At 39.1% G+C, this 17752-nt stretch overlaps 1 protein-coding gene across 2 annotated transcripts in view; it reads left to right on the top strand.

Moving 5' to 3' along the window:
- kdm4ab (lysine (K)-specific demethylase 4A, genome duplicate b) overlaps positions 1 to 17752 on the top strand; it is a 38767-nt gene that overhangs the window by 1915 nt on the left and 19100 nt on the right. Inside the window, exons 2-17 of one of the 2 annotated variants that reach the window (XM_055228399.1) lie at positions 364 to 526; positions 1497 to 1672; positions 2291 to 2405; positions 2486 to 2679; positions 3431 to 3480; positions 3560 to 3663; positions 5211 to 5348; positions 6315 to 6526; positions 6913 to 7082; positions 8097 to 8617; positions 10051 to 10152; positions 10280 to 10394; positions 11835 to 11992; positions 14253 to 14454; positions 14828 to 14907; positions 16492 to 16547. In XM_055228399.1, the coding sequence (XP_055084374.1) occupies positions 389 to 526; positions 1497 to 1672; positions 2291 to 2405; positions 2486 to 2679; positions 3431 to 3480; positions 3560 to 3663; positions 5211 to 5348; positions 6315 to 6526; positions 6913 to 7082; positions 8097 to 8617; positions 10051 to 10152; positions 10280 to 10394; positions 11835 to 11992; positions 14253 to 14454; positions 14828 to 14907; positions 16492 to 16547 (2531 nt within the window). In that variant the 5' untranslated portion in view covers positions 364 to 388. The remainder of the gene's footprint in view (positions 1 to 363; positions 527 to 1496; positions 1673 to 2290; positions 2406 to 2485; positions 2680 to 3430; positions 3481 to 3559; positions 3664 to 5210; positions 5349 to 6314; positions 6527 to 6912; positions 7083 to 8096; positions 8618 to 10050; positions 10153 to 10279; positions 10395 to 11834; positions 11993 to 14252; positions 14455 to 14827; positions 14908 to 16491; positions 16548 to 17752) is intronic. The other variant, XM_033982614.2, reaches the window with a different exon arrangement.

Raw genomic sequence — 17752 nt, 5'->3', positions numbered from 1 at the left:
ACTCTGAATATCACAATTTTAAACATGATTAAAATACTAAGGAAACAGCCTCATGCTTGTTATTGATTTTATTGATTTTGATACCACAAAATAATAAAAAACATACAGTGCAATTTTCCAAACAAAAGTGCTAGTTTTAGTATTGATTATATTTTGACAACCCTACTCCCCACAACACCACAGTAAATATGGAACTGTGAGGTGATACCTTGGTCAAATCGTTCTGAGTTTTGAGGATTAAGAATAATATTAATACATACATTAGTCAAGTTTCAAGTGTACATTGACGACCATATCTATGTAATCCCTGTGTATTAACCATGTCATAATTGATTACCTTTTCTTTGTATTTCTTGTGCACAGACTGCCCTTGTCCTTTGGCGTCGCGATGGAGGCGCCGCCCCAAAACCATGGTTCCTCCAAGGGGATCATGACTTTTCACCCCACGATGGAAGAGTTCAAGAATTTCAACCGTTACATAGCATATATGGAGTCACAGGGAGCACATAAAGCTGGTCTAGCCAAAGTAAGTGCATACATACAGTGCATTCAAGATGAAATGGATGTTGCAGCTGATCAAGTCGCTCATTGTGTCAATCGATGGTGTCAGTCGATGGTGTCAGTCGATGGTGTCAGTCGATGGTGTCTTAGTCAATCTATATTTGTATTAGCCGACAGATTATTTCATTTTGATTTTTAGGGATTGAGTTGGGATAATGGCAACAACAGCAAGATATGTATTGAGTTAGGAATCATGGAAGTGAATCATGAGTTTACTTTGCATTTTCTTCTTTCATATAAATAGTTTCCAAGTACTTTTCTGCATAAATACTTGTTCTGGCATGGACTCCTGTGCAGTTGTATTTTTGTAGTATAGTTGTAATTATATAATCAATAAATTATATAATTTAATTGTTTTGAAAGTTTTACCATGCCCCTTTTTAGTTCTTTAGTTAGAAATTCTTAGTCGATTAAAAACATACCCTGCAGATGGATTAGTAAACTAAATGAAGGTGTGGCAAAACTCTCCAGACTAATAGACATCTCAGTAGTATGAACATGCATTTGACCAAAGCTGCACTCACAAGACCACAACTGCTCGGGAGTTGATGCAAAAGCAGCTATTTATGCAGAAAGGAAGTATGAGGAAACTCTGAATATTTATGAAAAAAATGCAGATTAAACTCATGATTCACTTCCAAATCTTCAGTTCACTCATTCCATACCTTGCTGTTGCTGCTGTTGTGTTGCCTCTGTTGTCCAATATAAATCCCTAAAATTGAAAAAAAAATAATAATTCCTCTCTCAAAAATGTGTGTATTTTAATGAATTAGAGTATGAGAGGTAACACTAGAGACTTGTCAGGGCATTTTTAAAGGTAAAAACATCATAATTCCACTAGTTTTGTCAGACTCAGGATACCACAATTTTAAACATGATTAAAATACTAAGGAAACAGCTTAATGCTTAATGCTCTCTCTAAAATTTGTCTCCAGATTGTGCCTCCTAAAGAGTGGAAGCCCCGGGCAACCTATGAGAACATTGATGATCTGGTCATCCCCGCTCCCATTCAGCAGGTGGTGACCGGCCAATCAGGGCTCTTCACTCAATACAACATCCAGAAAAAGGCCATGAGTCTGCGCGAGTTCAGGAAGATGGCCAACAGTGACAAGTGAGAACGATAGAAACAGCACTGTGTTATTAAAAATCATACAATCACCCCAGCCACACATGCACATGTCCAGTGTCAGTACAAACAACTTGAATGTTGTTGCTATCACTGCTCCACACTGGCTGCAGTTACAAGTGCACTCCAAATATGATTTTTATACTGTTTTTGTATTACTCACGTCAGATTTTTTCAGTTAAATGTGAAGAAATCTGATCATTTGTCATGGTGTGTATATGAACATAGCCACTGTTCAGTCCAAAACTTGATGGAGAAATGCATATGTTAGGCAAAAACTTAGAGATATTTCCTGTTGCCTGGCTTTACCTTCTCCACTACAAACAGCCTTCTTGACTTCTTGATATTGTCAGACCTCTGTATGAGTATAAGCATGCTATGGTTCAAAAAGCCTAATGTGAGTGTGTACTAGGCAGTGGCTTCCACATTCTTGATTCTTCTGTTTGAACACAGTTTATGCTTAGATCTATCCTAAGAGGAAACAGTTGTTTACCTCAGGACAAATACTTTTTGCACATGTCATGTGATTTTAAAAATGATTTCCACAAGTGTATAAAAAGAAGAGCTGGGTTGAACTAACTATTTCTTTGTATGTGAATCTAGGTTCTGTTGTCCTAACTATGATGACTTTGAAGATCTGGAGAGAAAGTACTGGAAGAACGTCACCTTTAACCCACCTATTTATGGAGCAGATGTCAATGGATCTCTCTATGATCCAGTAAGTTAGTATACTTTTATACAAAACCCATCTTTATTTTGTACCCAAACATTTCTCATATTGCATCTTCCCCTCTCTAGAACGTGAAGGAGTGGAACATTTGTAACCTGGGCACTATTCTGGACACGGTTGAGAGTGAGAGTGGCATCACCATAGAGGGCGTGAACACTCCATACCTGTACTTTGGGATGTGGAAGACCACGTTTGCCTGGCACACGGAGGACATGGATCTCTACAGTATCAACTACCTGCATTTTGGAGAGCCCAAGTCCTGGTTAGTCACATGTCATTACTAGGGATGCACCAACTCAGTCTTTTCGTCTCCAATATGATACTTTGACTTTAAGTGTCAGCTGATGCCCAATATTAACCGACACCTGTGTAGGGAAACTGGCACTCATTTCCATAAAATACAGTTCACTTATTACATGAGAGCCAATTGTGTTATGTAAATGTTATTTATTTTTCATATGACTACTAAACAGGCTTTGTATGAATAAAAGTTCAAACATTTTGAGACATTCTAGAAAAAATAAAGTTATATTATAGTTATATAAATAAAGTTACATTTAAAATTACACCTGTGCCGATACCAGTATTGGCATAGTTGCATCCCTAGACACAGGAGTACGATGTATATCTGTGGTTGTATCTTCAAACATATTGCTCAAATATTGGTGCACTTATAATTAGCATTTTTTGTCTTAGAATATAAAGAAATATGAATAATCTCATTACTCTGTAATATTTCTATTATATTTTGTGGTTATTTGTTATTATTTTATATTTACTTTTTGCTTTATATGAAAATAAATAAAACAAAAAAGTCCACTTGATTTGAAAGGAATTTAGATTTTAAATTTCATGAACTGTCCCCAGATATAGGGTAAATCAGAAATGTGCAGAAATGATCATTGAAATGTTTAAATAATGTTACTGTCCTTGAGTTAATTCCAAAAGTAATCCCATAATACTTACACAAATTCTTATATAATGCATTCAGTTTAATAAGTGTATTTTTGTAGGTACTCCATTCCACCAGAGCATGGGAAACGGCTGGAGCGCCTAGCTAAAGGTACCAGGCCAGTTCTATGAAGCGTCTGCTCTTTAATACTATTCAAATGTCTATATAAAATGTCTGTTTTTCTATTCAGGGTTCTTTCCTGGTAGTGCACAAAACTGTGAAGCTTTTTTAAGACACAAGATGACTCTTATTTCTCCATCAATACTCAAGAAATATGGGATTCCATTTGAAAAGGTAATGCAAGAAAAGTTTGAATAATATAGGCACATTTTAAGTATTAAAATCTTTAAGAGGGCGTATTATGCAAAATGTACTTTTTTGAGCTTTCTACCATGTTATAACGTTGTTCCATAATCAAAACATGTCTCAAGAGGTTTTATGTCATCCATGCATGTTTGAGTAATCTCCCAGGCCCTATTCATTGGTTTCAGAATGATGAGTAATTAGGACTTACTATAGCAATGAATAATTTAAAACAAAATATGATATCTTTTGAATGGATTAAAGCTGTGTCCCAATTCAACGGCTGCATCCTTCAAGGAACCCGGCCAATGAAGGTTGCTTCTTCGTGTAGCCTTCGTGGACCGCAAAAGGCTGTGCCAAAATGGGACAGGTCTAGCCCATGGAGCAGCTCCTGTCACCCAGCAACCGAGACACACTGCTAATGCTGCACTCTAGTGATAAAATTGTGGCACCGTGAACCCAAGATATTATAATAAATCTGATCCAAATCTTATGACTAAAAACACAAAAATTAAAACCAATATAACCAATTTGACATTGTTCTTGCCTAATAGCCTAAATGACCTTAAAGTTTCAACTAAATAATTTAAATTGTTAAAGTAGGATTTTGACATTCATTGATTTCATTATTATATGATTCTGTTTGATGGGCTTAATGGACAGACACAGGTCTCTAGTCTCTACATCAGTGTGAGCACATATCTGTTTTATTACTGTCCATCATAAATATGCCCAGTCCAAACAGTGTAATTTACTCGTTCGTTTAAAAACATTCATGGATTGTAAAAATCAGATAAATCACAGAATTAAATACATAAATTTTTACCAGATTACAGTCAAACTTTTACCTCAAATCTCTGAGACTTAAGTGATTATTACAAAACTTATTTGGCAGTTTTGAGAACGTTATGGCCTTATGTCACATTTACAGTTGTGTTAGTCATAATTTTATAAAGTTAAAAGTGTGTACTTGCATGTTTTCTTCACTCTACGGACAAGCTTTCCGCTTAGTTTTTTTTCGAACATCTGACCAGCACTGCATGGTACATGATGGGATATAAGAGGCTGTGAATGATGCTCAGATGTGTCCTTCACTCACGGCCAATCCCAATGGAAAAGCGGGCCACATTTGTCGGCCGCATTTGTGGGCTGCCTGAAATGGGACAGCCTTATCGCGCTGTTCGTGACGCAACGGGCATTCAAATGTAGCCGCTGAAGGATGCAGCCGTTGAATTGGGACACAGCTTAAGTCCTTAAAATGTTTCATAGAACAGGAAGCTGAACCCCAAGAATTCAAACCATTGCGACAGCGCTCTGAAGGGGGGGGTGACTTAACATGGGGAGCAAAGGGAGGGGCAGCTCATGGCATCAAAAACAAAAGTAAAACTTATAAAACATGTTAATAGGTTGTGTTTGGTGAATATAGCAAGGTAACATGGTGATCTAAATATGTTATGTCTTAGCAGTTAATTCCCCTTAGAAGTGTAATACTCCATCTTTAATAAAATGTAAATAAACGTTTACATTTCTTTCTCCAGATAACTCAGGAGGCTGGTCAGTTCATGGTGACATTTCCCTACTCGTATCACGCTGGATTTAACCATGGTTTTAACTGTGCTGAGTCCACTAACTTTGCCACTGAGAGATGGATCGAGTATGGCAAGCAGGCGATTTTGGTAAGTGATTCAGACAACTGTACTGCATTTAAAAGGGGAAATAAATCTTTGAACACATGTTGAAATAAAACCCATCAGTTAGTATTTATGTTGGCCGTACTGGAAAAAAACACATTTCCATAAATGTATACAAAAGTTTAAAATGTTACCAATGCAGATATACTTTAAAAAACAGAATTATATAACCATTATTTAAAAGTAGTTCAGATCTATTAAAGATGCTGTCCCAGATTTTTCTAGTTAAAAACAGGGAAAACTAGTCATTTTTTAACTATTTGCAGCAGTTTAAAGTTATTCCTCACTTTCCTAATGAGCATCCTAATTACTGACTGTATTCATTCATTATAAGTTTATGAGCACTTTCACAGCTTTCAGAGGACAGAACTGAGTTGTGAAAGTATAATAACATCTGGAAGATGAACCAAAGATGGAGTGTTATTGTTTTCAATGCCTGTGCTCATTGGTGCGAAATGCCCCAAAATATGTTTTCTGTCTCATTACTTCCTCAATATGGGCTAGTGCCTCTCATCTGTGTGAAGATTTCAAAAATTTAAGTTCATGTGAAAATGGAGAAGAAGCCCTACGAAATTCTTTATGAAAGCTTTGGCTGCCCTGTCAGCACAACACCGGCAGTTTGACTTCACAAAAAAACACTGCACTCTGTGTGAGAATTCTTCATAGACCAGAGATGCAGTTTTGGAGTGGCCACAAATCAAACTTGCACTAGGACAGAGGGAGTGATTTATCCAGTTTTTATAGATCTGAGAGAACAACTAGCATACTAACAGCACACCAGTATCACTCCCTTGTTTGTGGCTGATAAATTGCTTTATAATTGGAGGCAAACAGCACATAGGGGTCTCCTTTTGATCCTAACAACAGCTTATACAGTACATCCAATTTTACTTTTTTACTTGAAAAAACAGATACAGCCCCTTTTAATTTGAGTCTGTATTTCTTTTCCAGTGTTCGTGCCGCAAAGACATGGTGAAGATTTCCATGGACGTGTTTGTGAGGAAGTACCAGCCGGAGCGGTACGCCCAGTGGTTGGCGGGGCGAGACGTGGTGCCCATCGACCACTCCAGACCCACCCCAGAGGCCAGAGAGTTCTTGGGGGAGAGCTCCAGCGAGGGCAACCTCTGTGGAGGAATTGCAGAGGAGAATGGGGACTGCAAGAGGTCGGTCTGCTCTAGGGTTATCAGAAGTATAGAAACTCAGATACTAATCAATATTAAACTAGTATCGAAACTAGATACTTATTTGAGTTGTTATTGATACTAAAAAAGTCATAGAAATGAACCTTTCTTGAATAGCTTTAGAATGATCTTGAGCTGTATCAGAACAAGTATAAGACACATAGACTAGTATACACCCATGGACCACTATGGAACCTACTTGGACGACTGTAACATTTCCTCATACCTACTAAAGTATTTGGTGACTGTTTAATTCTTTATTTTATCACAACCTTAGACAGCCACACTGACTGCCTAAGTACATGTACTAGTAGAGTAGTAGACTCTAGAGTAGAGTACAGTATTCTTGATTCTCTTCTTCTCTTTAGCACTACTCAGAGGATTGAGACGAAGAGACACAGGGTTTGCCTTGATGTTCCAGTGGAAGTGGTTCCCAAAGAGGAAAACTTGGACGAGCAAGATCAGGAGTACGGGAAACGCCCCAGACTGAGCCTCATTCCTCCTCGAAACATCTCCCTGGACGCCAAGAGAAACAAAGGTACAACTCTTGTCTTGTGCACACTTTGTTTTAATGCAGCGTTAATTATTGTTATGTGATGAATCCAACATGTCATGGTGGGAGTAAATGGTTTAGTGTAATGTAAAAAAAAAATCTATGGGGGAATATTCAGCTGTTACCATGGTGACACAATGCACACATTAACACTGCCAAAAAAGTTTTGAGATTATCAGTGAATAAACAATTAAGATCATCTGAAAACATCTGAAAAAGACACATTTTCAGTAGCCTGTGATCACTGTGAACATTCATGGTCCTCTTTAGGTGCTTAACCGTTGGTCAGTAATTCAAATGGGTGCTTTTAGCTGATGTTTGATGGACCACCTAATTTTGTCAGGCTTAGAACCTAAAAATAAATTCTGTCTCACCAAAACATTACAACACATTTAGAAAACCTCCAGCATCGTAATCTCAGTAAAGTACAACAAATGCTACCAGATGGCAGTGTTGGGGGGAAAAAAAGATTAGCATTCAAAAATTTGTCTTATTGGGCATATATTGTGTCTTAAACTGTCAAAATGTTCATTGTTTTTTCTTAAAGGGGCTCTAAAGGGTCTTTTATCTGAAGTGTACTAAAGTAAACAATTGTCCTGCCCCTGTACATCTATATTGTAAAATGAGGCTACTGTCAACCAATCCAGGAAGTAAGGCTGATGTGCTGTTAGCATGCTAGTTGTTGTTAGCATTACCGTGGTGCCAAAACTCCGCTCTTGCCTCTGAAATTTGTGAAAAACGCTTAAAAACTCATCACAGTGAATTAGGCAGGTCAACAGAAATTTGGCAGCTCAGGGTAAGAAGCCTCACATGGGCCTCCCTCTAATATAAATTAATAGGAAGAGGGTCAAATTTTGGCCCCCTAAGACCCTGTGTCCCGGGACATCAGACCCCTTTGTGAATAATTAGAATGCTTTTTTCACACGTTTCAGACGATAAAAATCAGGTACAGGCACTTTAAACTCAAAATTATTATTAAAATCATTATCTCATTCCCAGGTCCCCCAAAGCTGGTCGTTACCCCCACCAAGCTCACCTTACTGGACCCCTTCCACCGAAGCTTTTCCCAAACCAACTCCAACCCTTCCCAGCCTCCACACTACGCCAGGACCCGCCCACCCTCGATCTCCTCCCAGAATGGCCACCTGTCTCTGTCCGCCACGCCCAAACGCAAGATGGGCGTGGCCAGTCTGCTCTTCCACCGCCCCCTCAGCCCAAAAGACATCCTGCAAGTCCACAACTACACCCAGGACATACAGAAGAGGCCGCCCACTCAGCTCCAAGTGCACAGCTACGCGAGGGAGCATCAGCACCACCCACGGCCACCACCAAACAAAGTGACCCCTCAAACCCCGGTAACGGTTAAACAAGAAAGCGAAGAAGGCAGTCCATCGAAAGTGAAGCCTGAGCCAGTGGAGAAGGTGCAGGTGAAGGCAGAGGAGCTGAGTGAGAGCAGAGCCTCTTCGGAGTCCAGTAGTCCCATGTCCTCTCCAGTCAAAGTGGACAAGAACAGGAGAAAGGTGGGTAGGGTTAGGACTAAACTGTCTGATAATCGGGTGGTGAGATCATCTGGCATGCACATACTAATATTTCTCCTACCATTTGGATTAGGGATCAAGCTTTTTCAGTTCTGATACTGATAACAATACTTTGGACTTAAGTATTTGCCCATACCCGACATTATCCGACACCAATGTAAGGATTGAAAATGGCTTTCTCTCAAAACGCAGTTAACATACTGCACAATGGATCAAATTGTATACTTTATTCTACAAGTAGCTATAGAAGAGCTTTTATTGGTAAATGTTCAAACACTGAGATGTTCCGGGGCCTACATCAGCCAGTTAATAGTCTTGTTAAAACCAATTAAAGGCCCAAACGGCATATCAGCTGTACGGATATAGATGAGAATATCTGTAGGAAGAAGAGAATTATAATTAACTAGTCTTGAGTATCTTTAATTCTTTTTGTAGAAGCACCACTCTTTCTCTTTGCATGCACTAAATAATAATAATCACAAGCTTTTCACTATGTACTGGTGGATCCCCTTTGCATAACTCTCTAACAATCTCGCTGCTAAATATCTGTCAAATAAAGCCCTTTCTTTGCTATTATACTGAGACCAAAAGTAGGGATGTCACGATATCACATTTTTGAGACAAAAACATCACAGTTATTCATGATTATTGACTTTGAGGCCATAACAGTGAAAGCCTTAATTCATATTGTCCAATAGATCACCACTTTCCTCTAGTCTGTGACCAGCTTTATGAAATCTAACTCTTTGAATGATGAAGCAAAGTAAATGTGGCATAAACAGACATAGTTTTACGCATTACAACAACTTGATAAACTTGATGCGATGTGCAGTAGTTTCATTAGCGGAATGAACACTGATTGTGTTGTGACAGCGCTCTGAAGGAGGGGTGATTTGGCATGGAGAGCAAAAAGGGGGAGTACAGAGGGGGGACAGTAGCTCAGTTGATAGTGTTTGTCCACTGATCGGAAGGTTGACGGATCAAATCCCTCTCTCAACATAAATATCTTTGGTAGATCCACTGACCCACATGTTGGCGGTGTGAGTCCAGCTCCCATAAATGAATGCTGTTTTTGTGTCCTTAGGCAAGACACTTAACCCTCCTTGCCCCCAGTGCCTGTGTACACTGGTATGCCTTGAAGGTGAAAAAGTGCTATAGAAAAATGTGATCATTTACCATTTACTCTGATCTAAAAAAAAAACAAAAACAATTTAAACATATTAATATGTATTAATGTGTTGTTTTCAGCCTTTTATATTAAAACAATAAAAGGTAACATGGTGATCTAAATGTTATGTGTTAACAGTTAATACCACATAGAAGTAAAATCCCCCCTCTTTACCCGTTGAGTCTTGACATCCCTACCCAAAAGCACGGTGAAAAGTGACTGGGTGTACTGTGTTGTTCCCAAACAGAGTTGCCAGTCTCCGCTTGTGGACAGTGACATTGTAATTGTGACAGACACCTTCACTGACACAGCACCGCTTTGTGCTCATACTGAGGTGGTCTCTGGGGATGTAAGTAGGATTATGAGAACATGAATCATGAATAAGGCGATACACCAGTACATGCAGTGAATATGTGTTGTGAGATGGCAGATCTGTGTTGGTTTTTCACAGTTGTCATGTATTTTGTGTCCAACAGGTGTCAGAGGAGGAATCGTACTGTAAATCGGTGGTGAAGAGGAGGCAAAGGCAGATGGGGCTGCCCTCCCTGCCCCCCTCCCACCCACTCTTCGCTGAGGTCATCCACGAGACCAGTATGTACTTTCCTACCTCATTGTTGACTATGTAACTTTTCTAATAGAGGGTCTTTTTTCTGACTCTATAGAGATGTTAAAGCAGGTATGTATACTTTTCAGACCTTTTAACCACTTTAAAGTTTCCCCTTCTCATTTACCCTCTCAAAGTTGCTCAAACATGCACAAATCAATCCAAATACAATCTGTAATTGCAAATTTTTCAGACATCATATTGCTGATCAATCCCTGTTTTCATTGACCATTGGTGCACACCCACTGCTCTGTAGTTACTTTGTTCTTCAGATTTCTTTTCTTAATCCATGATCAAAAAATCTGTTTCTTATTAGCATGATCTGCATGTATGTATAGAAGGGGCCTACACAGCTCTTTGTTGTGATGCTGTGTATGGTGATGTCAGCTCCTATAGAGCGCCATAGTTTTGTAACCTGGAAGTCAGCAGACTTTTTTCTTTTATTAAGTACTTTTAGATGAATATTGTGCTTTAAAATGTGTAAATTATAACATAATGATCCTTGCGTGTCAGAGATTATAACTATAGAGCAGACGGAAGAATAGGTCTGCTTTATTGCCCTTCAAATTAGATTAAGTTACATGTGTTTTAAGGTTCAAAAATGCCCTTGAAAAACATGCATTCTTATTGTGAGCATTGGCCAACTTTACACAGATTTGACCTGTAACTTGGCCTGGTGGTACCTCCATGGAGATGGGTAAGTTTAATGCCATTCTTTGGAAGATTCTTGGCAAATTAACATCTCCAAAGCTATAGTAGCTGGCCGACCATCACCCAGAAAACATACATTGTGCATCTTTTAACTAAATCTCACAAAGCATACTGTACTGTATTATACTTACTCAAAGTCCTTACAGTATAGTACATTTTTTACTTTAAATTCCAAACACTTCACCCATTTGTGTCCCCAAATAAACATGTTATCATAACATGTTATTAAATCACATTATTATAACAATTGTTATAATTTGATGTTTTAGTTCAAGATGATTATCCAATCAGAAAGCAGAATGAGCCTCACATGAGTCTCTTGTTTGGGTTACCAGTCAATGCTGACATCCAGGTGGTTAAAGCTAAAAGGACTCTCTTGACCTGAATGGTCTCTACCTAACTCCAGCACTTGCCACCAATCATGAATCAGTGCTAGTGCAGCCAGTGCAGTGAGTGAATGCTGGAGGTTCTGAGCTTTCACGTGAGGCTTGATGCATATACTGAGGAAAAACCTGTATTTGTACTCTATCTACAAGTTTAGTCACTACATACAGTTCCTTTAAAATATGTGGAAATACAATGTATTGGCTTTTGTTTGAAGTGATTTTGGTTGCATTTTGACACATAATACCTGAATTTGAAACCTTGTTTGTACTTGATCACTAACAAAGTAAGAATAAACAATTTTGCTTTGTTTCTTTGCTTTGTGTTTGTAGACTTGCCAAGGAAGATAAACGAGGAGTGGGCCCAGCCACTGACAGATCTGTGGCAGCAGCGGCCTGAGAACCCCACAGCAGAGAGGGAATACAACCAGAGGATGAGCCAACAGCCCCCATACTGCTCCATCTGTCTGCTCTTCTACACACACCACCAGGTACCAGCAGAGGGCGTACTGCTCATGTCTGCTCTTCACTCAAACATTTTGTTTGAATCGATAATGGTCTTGAATATGACAAAACCTGAAAACCTCAGGTGATTTGTATCACGTGTCTCTCAAATGTGAAGTGATTTCTCATATTGTTTAGAACAAAATGTATAACTTCTTTGACCTGAGATAAATTAGAGTTAGGTGCTTCAATCGTTGATTTTGTAGAAATCCACACTGTTTGTCAGTCCTCTGCATTATTTTTACATGTAAGCCACCATGTTTGTTTTAACACTAATGGACCATGCGTCCTCATCAATCACAACCTCTGAAATTGGGGAGACAGGATTAGAGGTAAGATCTTAAGCCCGAGCCCGACCCGAATTTCAGGCTGGGTCGGGCCTAAAATGTCAATCATTACATTCGGGTCGGGTCGGGCCGGGCTTCTCTCTACCTGACTTTTAAAAAATAAATATATGTTTATAAAAATGTATACTAAAACAATGTGTGGATACTAGTTATAAAAAAAATAATAATTTGGATAAAACAGAGAAGGCGCTGTAAGGTAATTGCTATTTAACTACTAAACAGGAGCCGCAGAGCCAGAGCACACTCTGCGCACGTGAACGCCCCCTCTTCCCCTCCGCAAGTCCGCATCTATTTTGACCTGGTATCCCTGATATGGAGCAGCAAGAAGTAAAGGATAAACTAAAGACAGGGGAACTGAAAAGGCAAACACGCACCGGCAAGAGTGAGGTGTGGAAATGCTTCAAATTGATTGTTGAAAATGCTACAGAAACTTGCGTTGGCTTCGCTGAATGTAGTCAATGTGGCGCTTTGCTTTCATACGAGAGCAAAAAGACTGGCACCTCGACGCTGAGCAGGCATTTAAACAGCTGTACTGGCAAAAGTGATGATCGTCAAACATCTATATTATCATTTGTCCCACAGACCGCACCTCTTCGCGCTAAGCAGGCCATCACAGACAAGTGCGTGGACTTTTGCTGTCAGGACCTTAGACCATTTTCAGTAGTTAGTGGCGAAGGTTTTTTATTAGTAGGCTTATTTTTATGCATGTTTAACTTTGTTTGGTTCTTTATTTTTTTTATTTATCCTCACAAATAAAATATGAAATTTCGGGTTTGCTTCGGGCTCGGGCCTGCAAATCAAGTTAATTGGTCGGGCTCGGGCTGGGTCGGGCTTTAATACCCGCGGGCCTGGGTCGGGTCGGGCTGGATTTTTTAGGCCCGATCTTACCTCTAGACAGGATACGATTCCTGAAACACTTGTCTTTGTAAAGTTTTGTCGATGCATGTGATTGTGGCTGGACAGGTAAATACTGTTCCATCCGCCTGCTCATCTACACGCCCCACCAGGTACCAGCACAGGGCGCACACGCACAAGAGAAGAACAGCACAGCCAAGTGACTGATAATCTGAGTGAAAATGTTTCACCAGCTAAAGTTTGCTTGTTCATAATTTGTGGTAATTTTAAACATTTTGATTAAAGGTAGAGTATGTAGGGCACCACGTCACTTGCACGATTCCACGGAAATAGAAAGTGAATAGCATACTTCGGAACATTCTCCATGGGAAAAGTTTAACCCTTTAACGATTGAGCACATTATAGACCAGTGTAGCTCACCTAGACTTTTATTCTTTTTAGCCATAAAAATCATGTTAAAGGAAGTATCAGCTTCTACTGCATTTTTTCACACCTCTGCTTTGATTGGTCATTTTCGAGGTACAACATAAGCAGATTACCGTAATGACCAGTAAAATATTTAAAGAGCCCCATGCCTCTGCTTTGAGATGCCCTTTGAATTTATATAATAGCACAATTAGTTTCGTAGTTACGGTAATGGAAAGTCCACAACTGCGCTCTGTCGGCGACGATAGCGTCCGACACAATAGGGTTAATCCCGTACTGTTGAAAATTATAGTCATAAGAACAACATTTCCATGGAAACAAACAGGTGGAGGCCCTCCTCCAGACCAGATAAGAGTCGGGTTTGTGGAGATGCAAGCCCGCTCGCAGTAAGGCTGTATGTTTTTCAGTGCAAGTTATGGATGAAAAGTTGCATACTGTGACCTTATGTAATAGTTTCATTGGATATACTTCAATAGGCTTTAAAGCAATACCTTGAGTAATAACTTGTGATAAAACATGCATCATGTGATTTTTCCCATGTACTAATATTGGCACTTAGTACTTAGTAACACTAGTACAGACTAATGTAATGTGACTCTAGTCTCTGTGGTGTTTTCAGTCTGAGTGTGGTGGCGACACTTCTTTAGTAACCCGTGGAAACTGCCAGTGGTCCAAACCTCTGATCCCTGAGATGTGCTTCAACACCCAATCATCTAAGGCCTTTGACAGCTCCGAGGGCCAGCTGTCCAACCCTTACATAGCAGAGGATGGAACTAGTCGCTTAGTCACCTGCGGGCGATGCTGTGTCCGCGTGCACACCAGTAAGGCTGCACTTTTGTTTTTGTTGTTTTGTTTTTTATGGTTTGAGTTCTAAATTGTGTGTAGTCTTTTGATTAGGTTGGACAATATGTTAAGAAATGAATAGTTTTCTATTCTTTAAAGAAGGGATATTATACAAAAACATTTTTGAGCTTTCTACCATGTTATAATGTTGGTTCCTCATCAAAAAACATGCCTGAAGAGGTTTTAGATGTCATCCATGCATGTTTGAGTAATTCAAACCCTCCTTTTATGGTTACCTTTAAGATTCTTTCAAAGCTCAGCACCCATGCTCTCACACAACAATATGCAAATGTGCAAAAGTATGATATAAAACAACACAACTTCACAAATCCCTTTTTCCCCTGTTTTTAGGCTGTTATGGCATCTCTGAAGACGATGAGGACTTGGAAGACTGGCAGTGTGCTCGCTGTAGGGACAAAGCTACATCACAGGTAAATGGACTCTTTTTGGTTCAAATATTACATTATTATTACACAATTTAGATTTTTTTTTAATTTATTACACAATTTTTATTACATTTTTTGATGCACAATTTAGACTTTTCTTGATTGTCTTCCTGTTACATAGATGGAGCACTGGCCTTGTATTAATGGCCTTGCTTCCTATCGCAGCTATACAAAGGAAGTACATATTGTCCATATTTATCATTTTCTACCTTTTGGCATTGACTTTTCAATTCCCTTTGTATTAAACGTAGGAAAATCATGGCCTGTTGGATGTGCCACACCACAGAGCCATGGTCTGGAGGTGGTCCTTGGTGGAGAGGGGCCCTTTGTCTCATAGCATTGTTTATCTACAGTGTTTTTTTCCTCGCCTTGGCCGTCAAATGTAACCGAGTTTCCTCTGCTTTGAGTGCTCACTTCAGTCCTGAACAATGGGCCAAAGGGAAACATGGGAGGAATGTGGCACATTCTTGGCTTATGCACCTGCCAGCACCAGCACTCAACGGGTCCAGGGATTTTAGTTTCAAAAATGACTAATACTATTTTACCAATGATTGTGTTTGAAGGGTAATGAATACACTTTGATGAAACTCTGGGGAAATACAGAAGCAAGATTTTGTATCATTCTTTCATTTAATTGCCAAGATCCAGGACATTCATTTTATCAGAGGATTAGATTATGTGACAGTTACAGTAGAATGGTTGAACATTAAATTTAAAATGTAGTAGTAATTCATTCCTAAAAGCTTAAAAACTGTTCTACTATATTGATACCCATAGTAGTAGGCAGGTATTAGACCGGTAACAGAAAAGGCCATATCTTCTTGTTAGTGCCTGATCTGAAGCCAAACAGCTGAACTCTGTTTGGATAGAACTTGGATGTGTCACCAGTGGTTCTGGTGCAAAATGTTGTTGTGTCCTTAGGCAAGGCACTTCCTACTCCATTCCCATTGCCTAATATGAATGTGATGTGTGATGGTTTGGTGGTGATCGGAGAGGCAGATTGGCAGCCTTGCTTCTGTCGGTCTGCCCCAGGGCAGCTGTGGCTACAGTATCAACATCTTACAGTGTGGAGTGGATGAATTATGGATGCAATAGTAAAGCAACTTTAAGCTTTAGGATAAAGCACTATGTAAGACTAAAGCATTATTATTTCCTTTTTTTAGACATATTTTTTTGCTCTGTACAAATTCTACTACTGAAAGTTCTCGTTTAATAATGGTACAAAGTGAAATAAGATGTTTAAAAAGCGTACAGCCCTTTACAAGTATGTTACATAAAACAGTCAGGTACCTCTCCACCTGGTTTGGGGCCAAATGGCTTGTATTTTATTGCTGCTTCTCTGTGCTCCACTGGAGCTTTGACGTACTGTACTCGCTGCTTCCTGACAGCTGCCGTACCAGGTGTCCAGCGCTGTATAATGCCTCCTCTACTCTCACCATTACACTCAAGACAAAAAAATTATTCCCCAAAACGAAGCAAAGGAACTGTGTATTTAGACAGGTGTGCTGATGGTGCTAAAACCAGGAAGCTGTTTAAACTGTTCAAACGTAACTTTGTGTGTCTCCATAGGACTGCTGTCTGTGTACGCTCAGAGGAGGAGCACTGCAAAGGGCCAACAATGACAAGTAAGTTCTAGTTTACATAAACAAAACTCTAATGTTTTGATATACATGCATCCTTGTTTCATCCTTTCATTTTTAGAATACAAAAAAGCGATAAATTTGAAGATGCTTTTTACTAGTTCTTTGTACAGATGTTAATCATTTTTAGAGATCTTGCCAGCCTCAAGCGTCTTGAGCATTGACCAGCAATTTCTGACTTCAACTGTACAATTCAAAACCATTCATTAACTAAACATTATTTTTATGTGACTTTATTATACCTTCCATGAAGTTAATAATCCATCGATAGTTTTAAACACACCATAAACCATTCTGTTGAATACCATTTTATGCCACTGTAAAACTTAATGATCCTGTTGTAATAACATGATAAAAAATGAATTGTGTATCTCACAATAAGACGTAATGCACTTCAGAAAAAAGATATACAGTATAGTTGTAGTCATCAATGTTAATTATTCTAATATATAAAATAAAGGGAAAAAAATGCCACTAGTGCAAATTAAAGGTAGGCCTACATTTAAATAAATATTGAGTAAAAAAAAAAAAAAAAGTGTTTATCGTTTATTTATGGAACAGTCAGTTGATATTGTAATTGTGTCAAGCCATCAAGAACCAATTACTAAATATTAAAGGGCCGGTACCCTACTATATGAAGATTACATTTTTACTGTGTGTACTGTGTTAAAAATTGTTTTATCGTTATAGTTATCATGACAGACCTACCAGTGGTACACTCACTACAGTTTGACAAACATGAACATACCATTTAAGATTTTTATTTTTTTTTATTATGAATTTTGAATATATTGTCACTGTAAAAAGCAAGTACTAAAAACTATGGCGCCCTCACTGTTCTAATGCTCTTACTATTTACTTACTACAAAAAGGTCACGTAAACAGTGAACTGCTTAGAGAAATGAGTCTTCCGGACATGCTTCCTCTCCCCGCTGTTCATTGAGCCAGTGAATCATTGATGACGTCTCCGCTCGGGTCTTTTAAACGTAAAATCCATGTAGTGCATCCAGCCCCTGCAGCTAACCGCTCCATCCAGGCTACCCGCACGCAGCCTCACTCAGGCGACACTCTGCTTCTGTTTGATCGGGCAGAGCCAAACGGAAAGGGCCTAGAGCTAGCCATTTTGTTGTCTGTGCCCATGTTATTGATAATGCATTGCTTTATTAACTGTTGAGACATGTGTTCTTTGC

This window comes from Periophthalmus magnuspinnatus, chromosome 17 (assembly GCF_009829125.3).
Source record: "Periophthalmus magnuspinnatus isolate fPerMag1 chromosome 17, fPerMag1.2.pri, whole genome shotgun sequence".
In the NCBI taxonomy this organism is placed as follows: domain Eukaryota; kingdom Metazoa; phylum Chordata; class Actinopteri; order Gobiiformes; family Gobiidae; genus Periophthalmus; species Periophthalmus magnuspinnatus.
This window is presented reverse-complemented; position numbering and strand designations above follow the sequence as displayed.